At 50.3% G+C, this 23,483-nt stretch overlaps 1 protein-coding gene across 1 annotated transcript in view; it reads right to left on the reverse strand.

Annotated features, from left to right (window-relative positions):
* LOC141273146 (cobalamin binding intrinsic factor-like) overlaps nucleotides 1-23,483 on the reverse strand; it is a 146,948-nt gene that overhangs the window by 102,256 nt on the left and 21,209 nt on the right. The window contains exon 3 of the mRNA XM_073684590.1: nucleotides 16,345-16,488. Within this exon, the coding sequence (XP_073540691.1) occupies nucleotides 16,345-16,488 (144 nt within the window). The remainder of the gene's footprint in view (nucleotides 1-16,344; nucleotides 16,489-23,483) is intronic.

The following is a 23,483-nucleotide window of genomic DNA, read 5'->3' on the forward strand; positions in this document are numbered from 1 at the left end:
CTGAAGACGTGGTCCAACTCCGGATCATCAAAGCCCTGTAGCCACCCCAGGGCCTACGTGGAGGGTTTGGGACGGGTCACTCAAAGTACATTTTGGGTGACAAGGACACCCGGTCACGGAAGTGCCATGACCTATAAAAACTAAATGCACTTGTATATATGTTTATGTTATTGCTTATTCTCTGTTATGTTGTGTTTTCCTTAAAAAATGTTTAGTCCCGGAGTACTAAATTTCACTAGAGGGGAATGTGGCTCCCCAGGTCTGGTAACCACAGTGGCAGCAATGTCATGTCTGAGAGCAGGTGGGAGGTTCCCTGGTTGGGGACAATTAGCATGCAGCACCTCCTGCCTCAGTCCAGGGAGGGGAGAAACCTGCCCTTTATAAACTGGATCTGGGCCGGGGTCTCCAGACAAGTTCCAGACAAGGTTCGAGTGAAGTTGCAGATAGGGACAGGTCAGCAGCAGGCTGAGGAGTCCCTGTAGGCAGAGGAGGAACACAAGGCCAGGAGGGGAGCTAGCAGAGCTCGTTCTGGCTAGAGACTTACAAAGCCGGACACTGGAGTCCGAGTCTGTGAGGGTTATAAGCCCAGCAGCAGAAAACCACCACGCGGGGGACTTCAAGTCCCCTGGCCCAAGGAAGCCCGGAGGCTCAGCCACACGAGAGGGACCACTACTGCCCCGGAGGGGTGAGAAGTACGGAAGGCCCGAGTCACCAGCCATACGGGCGAGAACAATACGGTACACTCAGAGACATGGGCTACCACCACACTACGGCGGGATAGCCAAGAAAGAGTGAAGTCAGCACGGGAGGCCTACAAACTTCCCCTGACCAGCGGGATTTCCCAGTTGCTCTCAGACTGACCAGGCCTCCATTGTTAACCTGTATTCCGGACGGGTCCCTTAATACCACCAACAGTAAAGACCCTGCATTGCATGACAGACTCCGTGTGGTTACTACTGCTCCCGCGCACCATCACCACCAACATCCCTATTTACTGCCCTGAGGCTATACTCCTCCCGTGGGGAGTTATACTACCCTCAGCTGCACCCACAACACCAGCCTCAGCGGTCTGCCCTGCAACGGCAGTTCACTCTGACCGCAATCCACGGGTGGCGTAGTCGGACATTTAATCACACAACCCTATAAATAGACCACCATTTGGGTTGACCACCCTGAGCCACGGGACCGGATCCCCGCCGCGCAAGGACCACAACCCCCAGCATCCACAAAAGGTCCGGTTCCGGGTATCCCCACACACACACGGCCCAGGGGGTGCGTCATTTATGCACCCATCTCATAGGAAACTCGACATTTCATCAGCCGAGTACAGTAAATTCACAGCGTGAACCGTCAGAATAGAAGAGATAGAATAGATAGATAGAAAGATGTCATTGAGATATATAAGTAGTGCAGTGCATGTTTAGCTTACTGTACATGTATTTAGCTAATAAGTAAATAAATGAAAAAAATGGCGTGTGGTCCCCATTATTTAATTACCATATTTGCACCCCAAATTAGAGGTGGAAAATAGGAACAAAAAAATTTTTTTTATAAGATAGGGATCTGTCTTATAGTCCGGATAGGTATCTTACCTGGGGGGCGGTGGAGCGGGGGTCACAGGAGGCATGGTCCCTCAGGAAGCCAGCAGTGGCAGAAGTGGAGCAATGCTGTGGGCCCTGGGTGAGAGAAGGGGGTGCCCCAGCAGCAGGGGGTTGTGGTGGTGGTCGAGCGGGATCGCAGGAAACAGGGCCCCTCCCTCAGGAGCCCAGCGGCGGCAGCAGAAGTGGTGATATATTGCGGGGCCGGTGTCGGCGGTCAGGCAGAATGGCGTGCATTGCTTTTCCGGCGGCCGCAGTCATGTTCCTGAAGCCGGAATCTACAGGGAAATGGCTGCTTAAGCTAGAACATTCACAGACTGGGATCTCAGCGGCCATCTTCCTGAAGCCATGGGCCTCTGGGAAATGGCCGCTGAGATCCCAGTCTGCACATGCGCCGGCTCAGGTGGCCATTTCCCTGTAGATCATGGTTTCAGGAAGATGACCATGGCCACCGGAAAAGCAATGCACTCCGCTCTGTCTGACCAGCAACACCGGCCCCACAGCATCTCACCCCTTCATGCCGCCGCCGGGTTCCCACCACCACTGCAACTATGATGTAGAGACACCTCTTAACTGCATGGGTTCTCACCACCACCGCAACTATGATGTAGAGACACCTTCTAACTGCATGGGTTCCTCCACCTCCCCCAGTACTGGTTCACCTCCAGACCGCTCCCCTGGCAGAGGTACACAACCCTGACAAGAAGGCTCCGGAGAAGGTGGTGTCACCCATCTATCCTGGAGGCGTCTATCAAGTCGTATGGCCAACGACATGGCAGATACCAAGGACTGAGGGGTTTCATATATTGCCAAGGCATCTTCCAACCTTTCAGGAAGCCCCTCACAAAATTGACTTCCAAAGGCTGAGTCATTCCATTTGGAATCCGTTGCCCATCTATGGAATTCCGAACTGTACGTCTCCACTGACAGATTCCCCTGCTGAAGGTGACGTAGCCTAGACTCAGCCAAGACGACTCAGTCAGGGTCATCATAGATGAGGGCCAGAGCCCCGAAAAACCCCTCCACAGACTGGAGACAAACAGAGTCCTGCGGTAAGAAAAACGTCCATGACAGGATCTCCCTGCAAAAAAGATCACAATACCAACCCGAAGCTCCTCATTTACGGAGGAGTAAGGACGAAGTTTAAAATACAATTTGCATGCCTACTTAAATACAAAAAACTTGTCCCTACCTCCTGAAAACCTGTCCGGGAGGGCAACCTTGGGTTCAGGCTGGACGGCACATCATTTTTTTGGGGGAGTCATCCCATTTTGATAACCCAAAAAGACAAAGTAGATAGCTGTCATCTGTCGGACGCTCCATGTTTATTGTCCCCTTCCCCCGACTATTAAGACCAGCTCTCAGCTGTCTGATTTCCCTCAGCTGGTTACCACAGACCACAAGATGCACTCCCCCCCCCAAATTTGGGAGGAAAATGGGGGGTGTGTCTTATGGTCCGAACGTAGCTTACCGGGTCCTTGGAAGCTGCCATGCCATCGGCCATACGTCTTGATAGACGCCTCCAGGATAAACGGGTGAGACCACCTTCTTCGAAGCCTTCTTGTCAGGGTTGTGTACCTCTGCCGGGGGAGCGGTCTGGAGGTGAACCAGTACTGGAGGAGGTGGAGGAACCCATGCAGTTAGGAGGTGTCGCTACATCATACATCTCCCTGGAGATTCGCAGGAAAAAAGGCGTGTTTTTTTGTGGGAAAAAGGGACAATTTCTTGGGACCTGTCCTTCAATAAATAAACAAAAGGAAACTCGATTAACATTTGGTAGTCTGGAGTTGGATAAATGACGCGCCCCCTGGGCCATGTTGTGCAGCGTTGCGCATGCGGGGAATACCCGGAGCCGGATCCGATAGGGGTAGTAGTCCTTGTGGCGGTGACCCGGTCCGTGCCCAGGGTGTCAAACCAAGTGGCAGAACTTTGAGTAAGATGTATAGAGTTCGACTACGCCACCCGTTGGATGCGGTTATGAGACCGCCGCTGCAGGGCAGACCGCTGAGGCCGGTGGTACGGTTGTGCAGCGTGGATGGTATAACCCCCAACGGGAGGGGTATGGCCTCAGGGCAGCAGACGTGGATGATGGGGATAGTAGAATTGCATGCAGGCACCAGGAACCACTCAGACGGTGCGGTGCAGTTTAGGGTCTTTACTCGTGGCAAAGGCTGACCCTCCCGGGAGTACTGGCTAGCGATCGGGGCCTGGTCAGTCTGTGAGCAGATAGGATCTCCCCTGGCCAGGCGGAGTTGTAGGCCTCCCCAACTATTGTACTCTTCCTGGCTACCTTGCTAGAAGCGGGTAGAAGTAGCCCACGTCCCTGAGTGTACCGTGTGGTGCTCACCCGTATGGCCGGTGACTCGGGGCCTTCTGGTAGCCTCCGCTCCACGCCGGCGGTGCTGGTCCCCTTGCGTGTGACCGTGCCTTCGGGTTTCTTGGCCAGAGAACCTGAAATCCCCTGCCGGTCGGTTTCTGCTGCTGGGTACGGATCAGTCCCCACAGCCTCGGACTCCGTGTCCGGTGAGAACTCTTCAGTCAGGATGAGCTCTACAGCTTCCAATCCCTGACCCCTTCTATCACTGCTCCCACAGAGCTCCTGTTCTTACTTTCCCTGTATCTGCTCCACACCAGACCAGACTGTGTCTCTGTCTGGGACTCCTCTTCTTCCCCCTAACCCTGCCTCAGCCCCCAGTTTTTATAGGGGAAGTTCTTCCCCTCCCAGGACTGGGCAGGAGGTGTGGCATGCTTAGGGCACCTGACCAGGAGACCTCCCACCTGCTCTCAGACGTAATATTGCTATTACTGTGGTAACCAGACCCCTGGGGTTCCACATTCCCCCCTAGTAAAATTTAGTACTCCGGGACTAAACATATTTTTGAAAACATAACAGGGTATAAACAGGAACAATACAATAAGGAAAAACACGTTAGGGTGGTCACGGCGTGTCCGCAACCGGGTGCAGTTTTTGAAGCAATAAGGGTGTCCATTTCACCAAAGAACAGGGAGCCGTAACCAGGTGGGGGTCTGTCCTACCCCGAGTCTTTAGCAGTCTTAGTCCATTCCTGGGTTACGCTCCAAACATATATACAAAGAATTCCGGTTAATCCACAAAAGACACCTATAAACTAACTGGAAAAACATAATTATTTACAAGCAACAGTAAACAGGTAAATACCAATAAAACAGTCTGAACACTTTAGATTCTCCAACGTACTGGCAACTGGCCTCTAGTGGCCCTAGTAGACCTACGGAGCTTACTGACCGGTCCTAAGCTACAGGGTGTAGGAGCTGTCAAAGGTAAGCTGGGCAGCTGTCTACGGGTTCTTTGGCTCACTAGGGGCACGGCAGGCTCAGTATAAGCAGAGGGTCGATTCTCCTGGTCTGCTTGTGTGGGGTCTTCTGCCTCCTGGACCGGCTGCTCTTCCAGCTCTACCTGTTTTTCCGTAGGCACTTGGGATGCTGGCTGGAGGAAGGTGAGGACGGGTACCACAACAGCGCCATTTACTTGTGTCCAAGACCGAGGGAAGTCTCCGAGTACAGTACTGACCATTTCTTCCCTTTCCTCTGCGGGTCGAGGGCTTTCTTGATCTTCTTCAGGGTTTCGTAGCTGCTCGGGACACTTCTTCAGGTGATCTCGGGAGACAATGGCTGTGGTTTCTCCTCCATCCTTACTGATTGTGCAGATTTTTGGGTTTTCATGGCTTGATGGCAGTACGGTGTACGGGTCCTTCTCCCACTGGTCGTCCAACTTGTGGAGCCGTCTCTTCCTTTTCAAGACCTGCTCTCCAGGTACCAGGGGAACAGCGGGAGCATACTGGTTGTAAGTCTTCTCCTGTCTTTCTCTTGCTTGACAGAGACTTCGCTCAACGCTCTCCTGTACTTTCCGGTACTGCTGCTGCCTCTCTGTGTCCCAGTCTGCTTCTGGTGAAGTGTCCTCGGGTGTCAGGACTCCCATATCCAGATCAACAGGCAGCTTACCAGGTCTTGCTCTCATTAGGTAAGCCGGGGTACAGTTGGTAGAACCTACAGGGATGTGGTTGTATAGGTCCACCAGATCAGGCAGTTTCTCAGGCCACAGACTGCGTTCTTCCAGGGGCAACGTTTTCAGAAGGTCTATCACCACCTGGTTCATCTTCTCGCAGAGTCCATTGGTTTGCGGATGATAGGGTGTTGTTCTTATCTTCCGGCAGCCATACAGAGTGCAGAACTCCTGGAAGACTTCCGCTTCAAAGGCAGGTCCCTGGTCCGTCAGCACCTGCTCTGGGTATCCGTGTGGACGGCAGAAGTGCTGCTGAAAGGCTCTAGCTGCTGTTTGAGCCGTTAAGTCCTTGACGGGGACTACAACCAAGAACCGGGAGTAGTGATCCACGATGGTTAACGCATAGACGTAGCCACTTCTGCTTGGGGTCAGTTTTACATGATCCAAGGCTACCAGTTCCAACGGCTGCCTGGTGACGATGGACTGCAGGGGAGTCTTCTGACTGGCACGGTCCTTCCTTCTTAGGTTGCATGGGCCACAGTCTCTGCACCACCTCTCGATGGTTCCTCTCATGCCTACCCAGTGGAACCGCCCGCGCAGCAGGAACTCCAGCTTCTTCCATCCGAAGTGCCCAGCTCCGTCGTGGTATGCCTCCAGTACCATAGCCGCGTCTCTTCTTGGCACCACTACTTGCCAGATCAGTTCATGCGTCCGGGAGTTAGCCATTCTACGGCACAACTTCCCCTTGTAAAGGAACAGTCGACTCTTCTCAGCCCACAGTTGCTTGGTTTCCTCCGGAGCGTCTGGGTCAAGGCGAGCATCTGGCTGAGTCAGCATCTCCTTCACCAGTCGGACGGCGGGGTCACTGTCTTGCGTTTCCGCCCAGTTGTAATGAGGTAAGGGGTTGAACGTAGCGGATTGCTTACCCCTTACACGGTGGGAATACTGAGTAGTCCCATGACGGTGGAACGCGGGGAGTTCAACTTCTTCCAGTTCCTCTGGATCTTCCCCTACGTCCGGTAGGTTTGGCATTCTGGACAAGGCATCCGCGTTGGTATTGGAGCGTCCTGCCCGGTATTTGATCGTGAATTCATAGTTGGACAGGCGGGCCATCCATCTCTGCTCCAGGGCACCGAGTCTTGCAGTGTCCAGGTGTGTCAACGGGTTGATATCCGTGTACACGGTGAACCGGGAAGAGGTGAGGTAGTGCTTAAAGCGTTCGGTGACTGCCCACACCACTGCCAGGAACTCTAGCTTGAATGAGCTGTAATTCTCAGGGTTTCTTTCGGTGGGTCGCAGTTTTCGGCTGGCGTAAGCAATTACCCGTTCTCTCCCCTGCTGGATCTGGGACAGTACGGCTCCTAGCCCGATGTTACTTGCGTCGGTGTAGAGGATAAAGGGCTGGCTGTAATCAGGGTATGCCAGGATTTCATCCCCCGTGAGGGCCATCTTCAGCTGGCGGAAGGACTCTTCTTCCAGCTTCTCCCATCTGAAGGGCGGCTTCTGGTTCTTGGCCTTCCTGGACTGGCCTATCAGGAGGTCCTGCATAGGAGCTGCCTTTTTGGTGAAACCGGGAATGAATCTTCGGTAGTAGCCTACCAACCCGAGGAACTGCCGTACTTCCCTTACGCTGGAGGGTCTTGGCCATTCCTTAATCGCGGTGATCTTATCAGGGTCGGGAGCCACTCCGTCAGCACTCACCACATGTCCCAGGTACTGCACTTTTGGTTTTAGCAGGTGACACTTCGACGGTTTCACCTTCAGACCGTAGTTTGCCAGGGCTTCAAACACTTCCGCCAGGTGTTTCAGGTGGTCCTCGTAGGTTTTGGAATAAACTATAACATCGTCCAGGTACAGTAGGACCGTCTCAAAGTTCCGGTGTCCCAGACAGCATTCCATCAACCGTTGGAAGGTTCCTGGTGCGTTGCAGAGTCCGAACGGCATGCAGGTAAACTCGCTAAGTCCCATCGGGGTGGTGAATGCGGTCTTCTCCCGGTCCGCCTCTGCTACAGGAACCTGCCAGTACCCGCTAGTGAGATCCAAAGTGGAGAAGAAGTTAGCAGATTTTAAAGCAGCCAAAGACTCCTCTATCCTTGGTAAGGGGTACGCATCTTTGTGTGTGATACGGTTGATTTTCCGGTAGTCTACACACATTCTCATGGTGTTGTCTTTTTTTTTAACCAAGACTAGTGGAGCTGCCCAGGGACTACAGCTATCCCTGATCACCCCAGCCTCCTTCATGTCTCTAAGCATCCCCTTGGCGTGTTGGTAGTGTGCAGGGGGTACGGGTCGGTATCTCTCCTTTATGGGAGGATGGTCTCCCGTGGGGATGTGGTGTTCTACCCCCTTTACTCGCCCGAAGTCTAACGGGTGTTTACTAAACACTCTCTCGTACTCTTGAACCACCCGATAGACTCCCTGTTTCTGGTGTGAGGGAGTGGAGTCAGTACCCAAATGTAGTTGCTGACACCAGTCCTCCATTTGTTGCTTAGAGCCGTTACCTTCCTCTGGATGAGATGGAGGCAAGGGTTCCACGGACTGTACAGAATTTTGGTTGATGGTATACAATTTGGCTAGCATAGCATACCGGGGCAGGTACACTTCCCTCTTCCCGATATTTATTATGCGAACGGGCACCCTCCCATGGCGTACATCAACCACCCCCCGTGCCGTCAAAATGGTGGGCCTACTGTCTGAGTAGACTGGTTCTACCATTGCCTGGTAATCTCTACCTCTCAGACCAATAGCTGCCCGGCACCAAATCATCATTTCACTTTTCGGGGGCATGGCAATAGGGAAAGGGTCACACATTCTCACGCTACCAATCTCACCACCGGAGAGTTCCACCTGTTGCCGTCGCATCAGTGCCCGGATCTCTTTTTGGAGCACTCGCTGCTGACCGGAGCTGGCGTTCTTGGCAACCTGCTGTAAAATGAGAATCACCTCTGCAAGACAATTTTCAATCACATTAGTTCCTAGAGTTATCTTTGGGTGACTCTCGCGCTTGTCAATGTCCACAATGATCAGTCCCTGTGCTGCCAGTTCGACTTTACCGATTTTAATGGTCACCTCTTTAAATCCGATCTGTGGCACGGGCTGACCATTGCTGGCGATGATACTCAAGTCGTCGTCAGGGTAGCGAGTTATATCCGAGTCATTCCAGTACTGCTTGAAGAGCACGTACGGGATAGTGGTGACCTGTGACCCGGTGTCCAGTAGGGCACTCATAGGAATGCCATCCAGTACCACAGGCAAGACTGGACGTCCTCCCACACATTTGTTACGCCAGTTCGATGGGCCTGGTGATCTAATTCCTAGGGGTTGGCCCTCTACCCCAGGTTGTGCCAGTTTAAAGGACAGTACCTTGCCATATGTCCGGGTTGATTGCAGCGGCGGCAGATGGGTTGTCCGTCCTCGTTGTATCGGTCGCTGGGTCTTCCTCTGGCCGGTGGGGTCCTCCTTGGTCGTCGCCACGGGATATCCTCCGGTCCGGATGCCAGCTGAATCTTCCCTGGAGTAGAAACCTGTAAAGACTGCACAGTTCGGGTTAGCGCAGCAACGCTTTTAGTTAGCTCTTGGACCTGATGGTGCAGGTCTGTATCTGGGTCATTGTTTAAAGCCTGCGCATCAGCTCCCACAGGCCCTGTCGACAAGGGCGCCGTCTCCTGGTGGTAAGTGGTAGTAGGGCGTCTGTGGGTCACAGCGCCACCTGGTGCCGGTTCTCGGAGCACCCGGATGGCTCTGTCCTTGAACTGTGCAAAGTCCAGATGAGGGTCCTGTAAGGCCATTGCCCGCAACTGGGTTCGGTGGGCATTGCAATGTAGACCCTCTATAAATTGTTCAGTCAACAACTTGTCTTCGTTTCCCAGGCCGTCAGGGTCGGCCTGCTTAATGGCTCTCAGGGCCTCTTGTAGGTTTAGTGCATAGTCCCTTATATTCTCATGTGCTCGCTGCTTGCACCCGTAGAATCTAAGCTTGATCTCGGCTGAGGTACGGGTATCAAAGGTGTCCTTCAGCCGGGCTAGTATCTCTGCGACAGTCCTCCTCCTCCCAAGTGGCCAGGACTTTACCTCCCTTTGGGCTGCCCCTGTTAATTGAGCCACCAGGATGCTCACTTTTTGCTCTTCTGTGAGGGGGTACACCTGGAAGAGGCTATCCAGCTTTTCTCTGAAGTCAGTCAGGGTATGTGACTCCCTTGAGTACTGGGGTAGCCAGGCTGCCCCCGGGATATAGGGCAAAGTGAAAGGCATGACCGCAGCAGCGGTGGCGCTGGCGGTGGCTGTGGCAGTGAAGCTCTCCTCTGTATCCGACATCCTCCTCCCCCTAGTGGACCGTGGCCTACCTTGCGATGATCCTCTTTCGTAGGCCGCGGCTCCGCAGTGGATCGTCAGGGTTGAGGACCTTCCGTCGCGCTCCTGTGACGTCGGCGTCTGCTGGGCTCCTTCCAGGACCTTACGCAACGTCCGGACGTGAGGCGGAGCTTCAGTTCTCGCGCGCTTTCGGAGTCCACGCCCCTCTTCTTCCAGCGCGGCGTCCTCAAGATGGCGTCCAATGGCGGGAAAACTCCACGGATGGCGGGAAGAAGGCAGAAGATGGCGTCGGATGGCGGGAAAACTCCACGGATGGCGGGAAGAAGGCAGAAGATGGCGTCGGATGGCGGGAATCTTCACCACAGGTAAGTTTAACAGTCTTTTTCAGGCACGCAGTACCCGGTGGTTGCGGGCACGAAATCCTGCCGACTACGCCAAAGTTGACGCGCCCCCTGGGCCTGTGCTGAGAGGGGAACCCGGAGCCGGATCCGATAGGGGTAGTAGTCCTTGTGGCGGTGACCCGGTCCGTGCCCAGGATGTCAAACCAAGTGGCAGAACTTTGAGTAAGATGTATAGAGTTCGACTACGCCACCCGTTGGATGCGGTTATGAGACCGCCGCTGCAGGGCAGACCGCTGAGGCCGGTGGTACGGTTGTGCAGCGTGGATGGTATAACCCCCAACGGGAGGGGTATGGCCTCAGGGCAGCAGACGTGGATGATGGGGATAGTAGAATTGCACGCAGGCACCAGGAACCACTCAGAGACGGTGCGGTGTAGTTTAGGGTCTTTACTGGTGGCAAAGGCAGACCCTCCCGGGAGTACTGGCTAGCGATCGGGGCCTGGTCAGTCTGTGAGCAGATAGGATCTCCCCTGGCCAGGCGGAGTTGTAGGCCTCCCCAACTATTGTACTCTTCCTGGCTACCTTGCTAGAAGCGGGTAGAAGTAGCCCACGTCCCTGAGTGTACCGTGTGGTGCTCACCCGTATGGCCGGTGACTCGGGGCCTTCTGGTAGCCTCCGCTCCACGCCGGCGGTGCTGGTCCCCTTGCGTGTGACCGTGCCTTCGGGTTTCTTGGCCAGAGAACCTGAAATCCCCTGACGGTCGGTTTCTGCTGCTGGGTACGGATCAGTCCCCACAGCCTCGGACTCCGTGTCCGGTGAGAACTCTTCAGTCAGGATGAGCTCTACAGCTTCCAATCCCTGACCCCTTCTATCACTGCTCCCACAGAGCTCCTGTTCTTACTTTCCCTGTATCTGCTCCACTCCAGACCAGACTGTGTCTCTGTCTGGGACTCCTCTTCTTCCCCCTAACCCTGCCTCAGCCCCCAGTTTTTATAGGGGAAGTTCTTCCCCTCCCAGGACTGGGCAGGAGGTGTGGCATGCTTAGGGCACCTGACCAGGAGACCTCCCACCTGCTCTCAGACGTAATATTGCTATTACTGTGGTAACCAGACCCCTGGGGTTCCACATAAACAAGGGGTTCATTTGTTACCAACCTGCAGTTCCACTTTGTCCTGTCAGCAGAGGTGGTGCTAAAGAGCAAAACCGAGAAAATTTCTGTGTTTGTTGACAGTGGAGCTGGAGTCAGCATGATTGATGCTGAGTTTGTGAAAACTCATGGTCTTGCTTGCTGTGCTTTAGCTGAACCTATTTCCATCTTTGCCATCGACTCGGCACAACTTGCACAGAAAGCATTTACTCAGATTGTACATAATGTTAAACTGAGGGTGGGGTCAGTTCATTGTGAACTAATCCCTTGCTATGTCCTGGACAATCTTCCCACACATATTGTTTTGGGCATTCCTTGGCTTGTTAAACATAATCCGTTGGTGGATAGGCAAGCCGGGGAGATTATTGAATGGGGAGATTACTGCCAGGAGAACTGTTTAAATATTTCCCTTGCTACTGTCTCTCCGGAAATAATACCTGTTTTTCTGTCTGGTTTGGAGGACGTTGTTTCAGAGGGGGTGTCAGGATTTGCCTCCTCATCGTGCTTATGACTGTCCTATTAACCTGACCCCCGGAGCTAAACTACTGAAGTCCAGACCGTATAACCTTTCTGGCTCTGGGAGACAAGCCATGAAGGATTTCATTGCGGAAAGTCTGGAGAAGGGACATATCAGACCCTCATCTTCGCTCGTGGCGGCAGGGTTCTTCTTTGTGAAGAAAAAAGATGGCGGTCTACGTCCCTGTTTAGATTTCCGGGAGTTTAATCAAATTACCATCCGTGATTCATACCCTCTTCCTCTGATTCCTGATTTGTTCAGCCAGGTTGTAGGAGCTAAGGTATTCTCCAAGTTAGATTTAAGGAGAGCCTACAATCCGGTTAGAATCAGAGAGGGGGACGAATGGAAAACAGCATTCAATACCCCGGAAGAACATTTTGAGAATCTGATTATGCCTTTTGGTTTGACCAATGCACCCGCGGTATTCCTGCATTTCATAAATTATATTTTCCATCATTTAGTGGGGAGGTTTCTGGTGGTCTATCCAGACGATATTTTGGTTTACACACCTGATTTTAAGACACATTGGAGGCTTGTTAAGCAGGTGCTCCAGATATTAAGGGATAAACTTTATACCAAACTGGAAACATTTATTTTCGCTGTTCAGGAGGTGCTGTTTTAGGGGTACTTCAGGTTTTCAGACGGATCTGGAGAAGATCCGTGCAGTCCTTGATTGGGAATGTCCCGAGAACCTGAAGGCTCTACAATGTTTTCTGGGCTTTACTAATTTTTACCGGAAATTCATCCAAAATTACTCTGTTACTGTGAAACTCCTTATTGACAAGACTAAGAAGTGGTCTGATTCTTCCAAATGATCGGATGCTTCCCTCCAGGATTTTTCTTCCTTAAAGAATCATTTTGCCAATGGACCTACACTCAGTCAACCCGATGTTTCCCAACCCTTTATTGTGGAGGTTGATGCGCCGAATGTTGGGGTTGGGGCTGTGTTGTCTCAGGGTCCGTTCCCTGGTAAATCATGTCCATGCGCCTTCTAAAAACATTGTTTTCGGCTGAGAGAAATTATGACGTGGTCATGATTGGTTTGAGGGGGCTGTCCATCCTATTACTGACCTTAAGAACCTGTCATATCTCCAGTCAGCTAAACGTTTTAACCTTAGGCAAGCCAGATGGTCCTTGTTTTTTACTAGGTTAAATTTTTTGGTCACTTTTCATCCAGGGGTCAAAAATGTCAAGGCTGGTGCTTTGTCCAGGAGCTTTCCTGGTGGTGGTGACCATTAGAACCCTGCCCCGATATTACAGAAAAGGGTAGTCTTTTCGGCACAGTTTCCTGAACTGGAGGGTGAGGTGTTGGAAGCTCAGGGGGACACCCCTGCCTCCTGCCCTTCAGGAAGGTTATTAGTACCATCTGATCTGCGCCGAAAAGTAATTAAGGAACATCATAACCCTGTGCTTGCTGGGCATCCAGGTGGTAAGGCAACTGCAGACCTCCTCTCTCAATGCTTTTGGTGACCGGGGATGCATCGGGATGTGATTGAACACATAGCTGATTGTAGTATTTGCACACGTTCTAAGGTTTCGTATACCCGTCTGTCTGGTACTCTTCTTCCGCTACCTATCCCTAGTAGGCATAGACACACTTGTCCATGGATTTTATTACTGACCTACCGGTTTCTGCAGGCAAAACGGTGGTTTTGGTGGTAGTAGATAGGTTCAGTAAAATGGTTAATTTCATTGCATTGCCTGCACTTCCAAATGCCAAGACACTTGCTCAGGTGTTCATAAATGAGATTGTGAAGCTTCAGGGGGTTCCCTCCGATGTGGTGTCAGATCAGGGGACCCAGTTTGTTTCCAAGTTCTGGAAGGCATTCTGTTCTCGACTGGGGGTGCAGATGTCCTTATCCTCTGCCTTCCACCCTCAGTCGAATGGACAGACCGAGCGTGTCAATCAGAATCTGGAGACTTACCTTAGGTGTTTCGCCTCCTTGAAAATCAGGAGGATTGGGCATCCTACCTATCGCTGGCAGAATTTGCCATTAATATTCATCATCAAGAATCCACTGGCAGGTCACCGTTCTTCGGTGAATACAGTTATCATCCACAGTTTGGTACCTTTAGTGGGGCAGGAGCTTCTGGAGTTTCTGAAGAGGAATGGTTTGCTTTGTCGCTCTCATCGGTATGGCAGGGTGTTGAGAGAAATTTAAAGATCATGGGAGACAGGTATAAACATATGGCTGACAGAAAATGCTTGCCAGCTCTGGACCTGAATGTGAATGACTATTATAAGAAATATAAGATTGAAAGTTCCTTCTTGGAAGCTGGGACCCAGCAGAGTTTCATCTTGGACTTCCTCAGGCCCTTAAGGTTCACAATGTGTTCCATAGGTACTTACTCAAAAAGTATGTGGAACCTCTTGAGCCCTCTCCTCTACCACCGCCCCCAGTAATGGTTGATGGTAATCTGGAGTTCCAGATTTTGAGGATTGTAGATTCTCGTCTCCAACGTTGTTCTCTACAATACTTGATGCACTGGAAAAGCTATGGTCCAGAGGAGATGATGTGGGTTTCAGCGTCAGAGGTGAAAGCTCCCAGATTGGTTTGCTTATTCCACACCTCTTATCCTGAGAAACCTGGTCTTGAGTGTCCGGAGGCCACACGTAGAGGGGGGGTACTGTCACGGGTGTGTCAGGAGTGATAGACAGTCACCCTGTAGTTCGTTGCAGGAGATCTCTACGTTTGGCATTACTGACATCCTCTTCAAGGCTGTCTCTAGGACCCAGCGGCTACTTCCCTCTGGCTAATTCCCTGGCCTGGGTGTATAAATACCTGCTGTGTTTCAGAGGGAGGTGCTGGCGATATTCATTTTTCCTTGTGTAGGCTTTAGCAAGAGCAGTACTTCTACCTCTCTGGAGCTTGAGGTTGTGTGTGCATTTGTCTGGTGTCATCTAAAGCTAAGCAATTCCCCCGTTTGTCCTTCCTAGTTGTCTATAGTGTTTTGTAGAGATCAACTAGTGCTCATCTCCTCCCTTCCCCTTAGCCCGAGCCAAACGCCAGGGAAAGACAGGGCGAGGTACGCGTGCGGCAATTGGTGAAGAACCAATACAGGGATGTTAGGGGAGGCAGGGTGACGCTAGATCAACCTAGGAGGTCTTCACTCCCCCCCTTTCCTTATAGTCTGGGCTCCCTTTCCCTCTTCCCTTTGTTTTGCACTAAGTCTTTCCCACACCTTGCGTGACACCGAAGTTCGTCAGCTATGAACTCCAGGCACCTTAGTGATGTCAGCACTCATCATTGCAGGTGCGTTAAAGGTAATAAATGGGTAAAAGAGGGTCAGGGAGTGTTTTGTTCAAATAAAGGACTTTGTTCTGTGTGTGTTTTTTACTTGTAACTTATGGAGTTAGTAATGGGGGTGTGTTATAGATGCATCTCCATTACTAACCACTGGGCTTGATGTCAGCTGACATTACAAAGCTGACATCAACCCCAAAACCATTACCCCGCTTGACAATGCACCAGGGCAAGCTGGAAGAGTGAAGAACCAGAACTGGCGCATCTATTGGACGCTCCATTTCGGGGGTGGCTGAGGGCTGCTGTTATTAGTCTGGGGGGGGGCAATATCCATGGCCCCTTCCCAGCCTATAAATATCAATCCCCTAGCTGTCTTCTTAGCCCTTGCAGGTTACTAAAAATAGGGAAATCACGTCATTGTTTGGGGGGGTCCCCCCTTTTTAATAACCTGTAAAGGCTAAGTAGACCACTGTGAGCTGATATTAATAGCCTGGGAAGCTCCATGTTTATTACCATCTACACAGACTATTAAGACCAGTTCTCAGCTGTCTGTTTCCCTCAGGTGGTTAATAAAAATAGGAGTGACCCCACACCATTTTTTTTCCTTTATTTATTAGCTAAACTCAAGTACAGAAAACTACATAAGCAGAGCACTGATTATATATCTCACTGACATGTTTCTATCTATCTATATATCATCATCTATATATATATATATATATATATATATATCTATATCTACATATACGATTGTTTTATTAGTTAGAAAACTAGCTTGAAATGGCAGAATTGCAGCATGTAAAAGCTGATGTTAAAAACGCATTGCATACGCATGTCATTCAGATGATAGATGAGGAAAAAACGCACTCTCGCATAGCACTCGCATGATGTTTGAATGCTAGGTGAGAAAAAAATGCATGACACTTGCAGGTAGATGAAAGACATTGTAGACTGTAAAAATGGTCAGTATACTATTTGATGTTAAATGACAGGATCAGGGGACAGTACAGTAGCTGCTCAGTAAGCTAGGAGCTGAGTCTATGCACCCTAAATGCAGATTATAAGAACAGATTTTTTTGCAATATTTTTTTTTGCTAATTATTACGGTACGTCTGAAAACTACAATAGTTGGCAGCTGAATCTAAAGATGTACAGTGATGTTTCAATAAAATAAAAAATGTAGTCTTGTACTTTTTGAAACTTACTAATGCTGTCAAGTTCTTCCTTAGTCTTGGTTTCGAGGAGATGAACAAGGTCAGTATTACTATTAGGAAGTACATTGGGGTCAGAGCATGAGGCCTGCAGAGCAAGGACATAAAGAGCAACTTTTCCTGAAGTGAAGGTTTGATCTACAAAGAAAAGAGAGTAAAAAAAATCAGCAAATGTTAAATTAGACACTCTGCTCACAATCAAAAAGTGTAAACTCAATGTGAATCTTAAAAAGGAAAAAAGCCCAAAACGCTAACCATGCCTAGTGCCCATATGTGTCTGATCTCCGTATGTGTTAGTTAATATACTACTATGCCAATACCTATCACAGTGCAAAAATATATTAAATGGCTTGGTTTAAACTGAAAGCCAGATAATATATGTATACATAGTTACCAACACTGCACTTGGCAATTTGGACCCATCCCACCCCAGTAAACCATAGGAATCATCCCACCCCAATTCTGCCCAGAAACATCCATTTGTGGGTGGGGTTACGTAATACCCACCCTTTTCTGTCTGAGATCTCACAAAATTGCTGTTAATCAGGTTGTTGTTAATCAGGACATTAAGCAGGGAAAAAGACAAACTAACTAGGACAAACTACCTAAGATTTATTCACAAAGCTTCCAGTCCAACAAGTTCCTGGAATAAAATAAAGGATGCAGAATAGTTGGCCAACCATCAAAGCTGGAAAAGAGGGGTCAGGCACCAGTACAGATGTAGCACTTTGACTCAAATCTCAATCAAAATTGTCTTTCATCGCTGAAACTTGTAGATAGAGCAAGTACAACCCTAAGAATAAAGGTTTTACCTTTTTCTCAGGTGCTCACAAGACATTTTCATGATTGGACATGATTTTGACCTCAACTGCGTTATTACCGTTTTTGGTGTACTCTAAGGACATATGTTTGTGGTCAGACCATGACATGGTTGTGACTATTATTATAACTCAAGATCAAAGATCTCATTTCAAGTAGAGACTGAATAAAACTTTATTTGGATCTTGTGACTAGTACACAGCTAATGATGTTAAGACTAGAGATGAGCGAATCAATTCACAACTCAACAATTTACTTATGAATTTTCCAAAAAATGATGATTCAATTTGTGTAATGGCAGCCAGCCGGCCATATTTAGTCACCTTGTTAAAGGAGTTGTTTACCTTTGGGGAAATTTTTTTGTCTTTTTATTTAAATTCCCACTCCAAGGCGGTGCAGGGCGGTAGCCATGGATAAAGTACCCATATCTTATGCCCTGGCACATTACATAAAGGTGAGAGTCCTGGTTGGGTGTGTGGGCTTTGTCTATGGGGGTAGCTACGCTCTTGCAAGCAGCATGCTACTGATGACTTTGGTTGGCCAGGACCAGATGTTGGAAAGTACAATGATGGAGACCACCAGTCTGAAATAAAATCTTTTACTAAACAGCCACTTGGTGGGAACTATGTACAATAGATAACGGGTGCATAACTTGATGAACATTTCCTTTACAACACGGAGCATTTTCACACACAGTCTCTTTACTTCTTCTAAATGTACTTGTTTCTGCCTTAACTAGTCATATTTCCTTCACCACACCCCAGCATGACACTATAGTCCAGTTATTGAAAGTCCTATTCTCAATCTGCGGTTCCGTGTCCACTCTTGCTCTTTAAGGAATCAGTTTGCCACTATGTCTGGTACTTAGCGTCACCGCTTTTAACGCTTTGGAACTCCAGCCTAGGGCTTTCTCTTCATCTCTCATTGCCTGTCCATCCTGGCCCGTTACCTCTCTGACTTTTAAACTCGGGGGCGTACTGCTAGTCCCAGGACCCGTCTCCAGTTCACCACTCTGTCCTTCTGTCAGTTTTGCTTCCTTTTTATTCAGGATCACGCTATCCACTGTCTCCTCTCACTTATAATAATAATATTTTTTTATTTTTATAGCGCCAACATATTCCGCAGCACTTTACAAATTTTAGGGGGGACTTATATAGACAATACAGAATAAGCATATTTCATATCGAAAGGAGTGAGGGCCCTGCTCGCAAGCTTACAGTCTATGAGGAAATGGGGGAGACACAAAAGGTAAAGTGTACATATATTGTATAATGCAGCCTTGATATACTAAATAGGATAAATAATACATGGACTGGTCGCCTGCCAGTATGTGTGCAGTCCTGACCGAGGCTATTATGTGCATGGTTGGTATGAACCTGAAGTTGAAGAAGATTTTAATATGGGGGAAAACTGGGACGGACAGATAGTGTGTGGAGGCGATAAGCCAGTCTAAAGAAATGGTTTTTTAAGGTCCGCTTGAAACTGTGGGTATTGGGAATGAATCGAACTGTCCTGGGTAGTGCATTCCAAAGAATTGGCGCAGCACGCGAGAAATCTTGGAGACGGGAGTGGGAATTTCGGATTATGGAGGATTTTTGTTTTAAGTCACTGGCAGAACGGAGGGCACGTGTAGGGTGGTAGACTGAGACAAAGGAGGAGATGTAGGGGGGTACTGAAGCATGGAGCGCTTTGTGGGTAAGCGTGATAAGTTTAAATTGAACTATATTGGATGGGTAACCAATGCAATGACTGGCACAGGGAAGAGGCATCGGTGTAGCGGTTGGTGAGGAATATGATCCTGGCTGCTGCGTTAAGGACGGATTGGAGAGGGGAGAGTTTAGTAAGAGGGAGCCCGATAAGTAGAGAGTTGCAGTAGTCCAGACGGGAATGAATAAGAGCTACAGTAAGAGTTTTTGCCGAGTCAAAGGTGAGAAAATTCCTGATTCTTGAGATGTTTTTGAGGTGTAGATGACATGAACGAGCGAGTGATTTGATGTGAGGAGTGAAGGAAAGATCTGAGTCAAAAATGACCCCAAGACAGAGGGGTTGTTGCTGGGGAGTAATGGTTGAGCCACAAACGGAAATGGAAATATCATGCACAGGTAGGTTAGTAGAGGGAGGAAATACGAGTAGTTCAGTTCACTTCAGGGCACCCACGCTGTCCACACCCTAGATCTGCTCTACCTGCAAGCTAAGCCCTGTCTAATGTTCTGACAAGAGACTGTCTCTGTCCCTTTACCCCTGCTACACTGGGTTAGTCCCATTTATTAACTCTAACTCTCCCTACTGTCAGGCAGAACACAGGACCAACACCAATAATGCATATCACAATTCACATAATACACCTTAACAGTACATACTGTATGTCTTCAAGGGGGATCATTGGCATTATGTCCATCTTACAGCAGTAAAATACTTACCTGTCACTTTCTGCCATTTCCAGTGCTGCTCAAGTTCCTTTACGCCATCTTGTGACGGCAGCTTTCACTTGCCAGCTCAAGCTGTAGACTGTTACATTCTCTCCTAATGTCAGGATCTGTCAGTAGGATCAACCCTCCTAAGCGGTCTATGTGGCATGCAGTTCATAAGAAGCTGAGTACAATGATACCTTGATATCTGAGATAGTGTTTTATTCCAGAGAAATTTCATTTTTTTATATGTAAATGTTGTTATGCACACGCCCGGACTAACTGGCGTGTGCGTGTTTATGTAGTGATTCCACTGTGCCATGAACCGGAGAGTGTCTGGAGGGGCGTAACTAAGTATCTGCCCGATCCGACCAAGGTCGCACGACGGCATACGAGGCCAGTGCACCAGGGAGGAACCGAGCAGAGGGACCAGGGTCTACTCCAGGTCAGACTCCGGACACGGCTGTTGACCCACACCGGGGAATACAGGAACAGGCAGACTAGAGCGCAGGCTGGGTAGGGTTCAGTACAGACTGGGAGACAAATTCGGAGCTGCAGATGCGGTAAACAAACGGAGTAGCGAAGCCGCAGGTGCGGTAGTCAAGGCCGAGCAGAGCAGAACCGCAGACGCGGTAGTCAAGGCCGAGCAGAGCAGAACCGCAGACGCGGTGGACAGGGCCGAGCAAAGCGAAACCGAAGACGCGGTGGACAGGGCCGAGCAAAGCGAAACCGAAGACGCGGTGGACAGGGCCGAGCAAAGCGAAACCGCAGACGCGGTGGACAGGGCCGAGCAAAGCGAAACCGCAGACGCGGTGGACAGGGCCGAGCAAAGCAAAACCGCAGACGCGGTGGACAGGGCCGAGCAAAGCAAAACCGCAGACGCGGTGGACAGGGCCGAGCAAAGCGAAACCGCAGACGCGGTGGACAGGGCCGAGCAAAGCGAAACCGCAGACGCGGTGGACAGGGCCGAGCAAAGCGAAACCGCAGACGCGGTGGACAGGGCCGAGCAAAGCGAAACCGCAGACGCGGTGGACAGGGCCGAGCAAAGCGAAACCGCAGACGCGGTGGACAGGGCCGAGCAAAGCGAAACCGCAGACGCGGTGGACAGGGCCGAGCAAAGCGAAACCGCAGACGCGGTGGACAGGGCCGAGCAAAGCGAAACCGCAGACGCGGTGGACAGGGCCGAGCAAAGCGAAACCGCAGACGCGGTGGACAGGGCCGAGCAAAGCGAAACCGCAGACGCGGTGGACAGGGCCGAGCAAAGCGAAACCGCAGACGCGGTGGACAGGGCCGAGCAAAGCGAAACCGCAGACGCGGTGGACAGGGCCGAGCAAAGCGAAACCGCAGACGCGGTGGACAGGGCCGAGCAAAGCGAAACCGCAGACGCGGTGGACAGGGCCGAGCAAAGCGAAACCGCAGACGCGGTGGACAGGGCCGAGCAAAGCGAAACCGCAGACGCGGTGGACAGGGCCGAGCAAAGCGAAACCGCAGACGCGGTGGACAGGGCCGAGCAAAGCGAAACCGCAGACGCGGTGGACAGGGCCGAGCAAAGCGAAACCGCAGACGCGGTGGACAGGGCCGAGCAAAGCGAAACCGCAGACGCGGTGGACAGGGCCGAGCAAAGCGAAACCGCAGACGCGGTGGACAGGGCCGAGCAAAGCGAAACCGCAGACGCGGTGGACAGGGCCGAGCAAAGCGAAACCGCAGACGCGGTGGACAGGGCCGAGCAAAGCGAAACCGCAGACGCGGTGGAAAGGGCCGAGCAAAGCGAAACCGCAGACGCGGTGGACAGGGCCGAGCAAAGCGAAACCGCAGACGTGGTGGACAGGGCCGAGCAAAGCGAAACCGCAGACGCGGTGGACAGGGCCGAGCAAAGCGAAACCGCAGACGCGGTGGAAAGGGCCGAGCAAAGCGAAACCGCAGACGCGGTGGACAGGGCCGAGCAAAGCGAAACCGCAGACGCGGTGGACAGGGCCGAGCAAAGCGAAACCGCAGACGCGGTGGACAAGGCTGAGCAAGCAAGAACCGCCGAAACGGCAAGCAAGGCAGAGCGGAGGGGACAGGGTTCAGTTCACACGGAACAGACAGGAAGGGAAAGGCAGAACCAGATACCCACAGGGTACTTGCAGTGAAGTAGCGAGTGGACCACAAACTCACAAACGGAAGTACAGTGACAACGAGCAGGAGTTAGGTACGAGTTCAGACTCTGCAGAAAAAGGGAAGGTACGGACATAGAGAAAAACAGGAAAGGGGCTAGGAGAGTATTCAGACAAGAACAGACACAGCAGCAAGATACAGGAGCGGGTCTAGGTATGCGGCCCCTAGAAGGCGGAACGAACAGGCTAGGAGCGTGTTCACACAGGCCTGGAAATACAGCCTCCAGGATAGGCAGAAGACAACAGGCTAGAGAGCGTGTACAGACTGCAGGTTAGAGTACACAGGTAGGACACAGTACAGACACGGGAACAGATACTGCAAGACAGGTAACATACAACCTGGCATGTCAGAGACAAAAAGCCAATTGACAGGGCAAGATGCTCAGGCATGGGTTAATTGGAGCAGCTGGTTTAAATACCAGGTCACAGACAGCAATAGGCTGAGGACGCACAAGGGGCGCCGCCCTTAAGCAGCAGAAACAGACACAAACAGACAGCATGGAGGGAAGCCAGAGAGACATTCTGGACTAGAGATCAAGTGCGCACTCTTGCACAGTGGGAGATGGACCACTATGCAAGGACGCCGCCAGGTATGTTACAAATGTCTTGTTCCAGGGCTATGCAACAGACACAGATCTTCCTGAGAATTTGCCTTAAAATATTATTATAAATAAAATGGGGCATTACAGTGTGAGACATGTAATTAATACAGAACAATAGAACTGAACTTTATCTCATTACAAACAAATTAGCAGCTGCAGCTCTCACAGCTATTCTGTATTGCAACACTGGCTGCCCCTGAGATGGAAACTGATGCACTGAAAAGTATCTGAAGTTATAATCACACACAGTTATGCAGCGAGATCAGGAGAGCAGATGGTCAATCAATAAATATCACATAGGTAACGCTCCCTTTTATTTATAATAATCTCTCTGGGAGATCAGTGTCTAGCCCACAGTCTTGAATAGCTCATTTACAAATTAAGGAAATATGGATTTCTCTGAAATAAGACATCAGATCGCAGATATCAAGGCATCACTTTATTTAACTTCCTATGAGCTGCGTGCCCATATAGACATCTTAGGAGGGTTGATCATAGTGACAGAATTGATTTAATGTAAGTCCATCAGAGCCTCATTCTGACTCTCATAGACTCACAATGAGAAGTGACTTCTAGTTCACAGAGCAAACACTGGAGTGCTTTCGCTTTTCACAACTGCGGTCACATCATCCAGAAGACGGTCTGGAGTGGTTCTGGAAACGGCAGCAGATAGCGACCAGTAAGTATTTTACTACAAACATGTGTGAGGAGCTGGCCACTTACTAAAGACTATAAGATTTTTCCAGCATGGAGCTCATTATTATCCAGCATGGAGCAATATTATTATTGTGTTTTATTAGAGATTTGCAAGGGGTGTTTTATTATTAGTGTGTTTTTATTCCATTAATCTCATCAGTATCTCAGGAGCCTTAAGCAACTGTTCAAACAGCCACTAGGCCCATTGTGTGGATGGGGAAAGTAGATCCAGCTGAGCAGTCACCACAGGGGGTCTCACATGCAGTCCCAGGTGATGAGTTCGGCCTGAGAAAAATACCTCCAATAATGCACATTTAGCTTTGAGGGGGCTTATCCCAGTGAAGAATAAAAGAAGCCACATGTTTAGTCAGCTGTTGTTGGAATGATGTTGAAGGGATAGGGTCTAGTCTGAGGACCTCAACCATGGATGGATTGATGGCATATGGAGTGGA

Source organism: Phyllobates terribilis, unplaced genomic scaffold (assembly GCF_046119375.1).
Source record: "Phyllobates terribilis strain yellow unplaced genomic scaffold, ASM4611937v1 Scaffold_5__5_contigs__length_657084704, whole genome shotgun sequence".
Taxonomy (NCBI): domain Eukaryota; kingdom Metazoa; phylum Chordata; class Amphibia; order Anura; family Dendrobatidae; genus Phyllobates; species Phyllobates terribilis.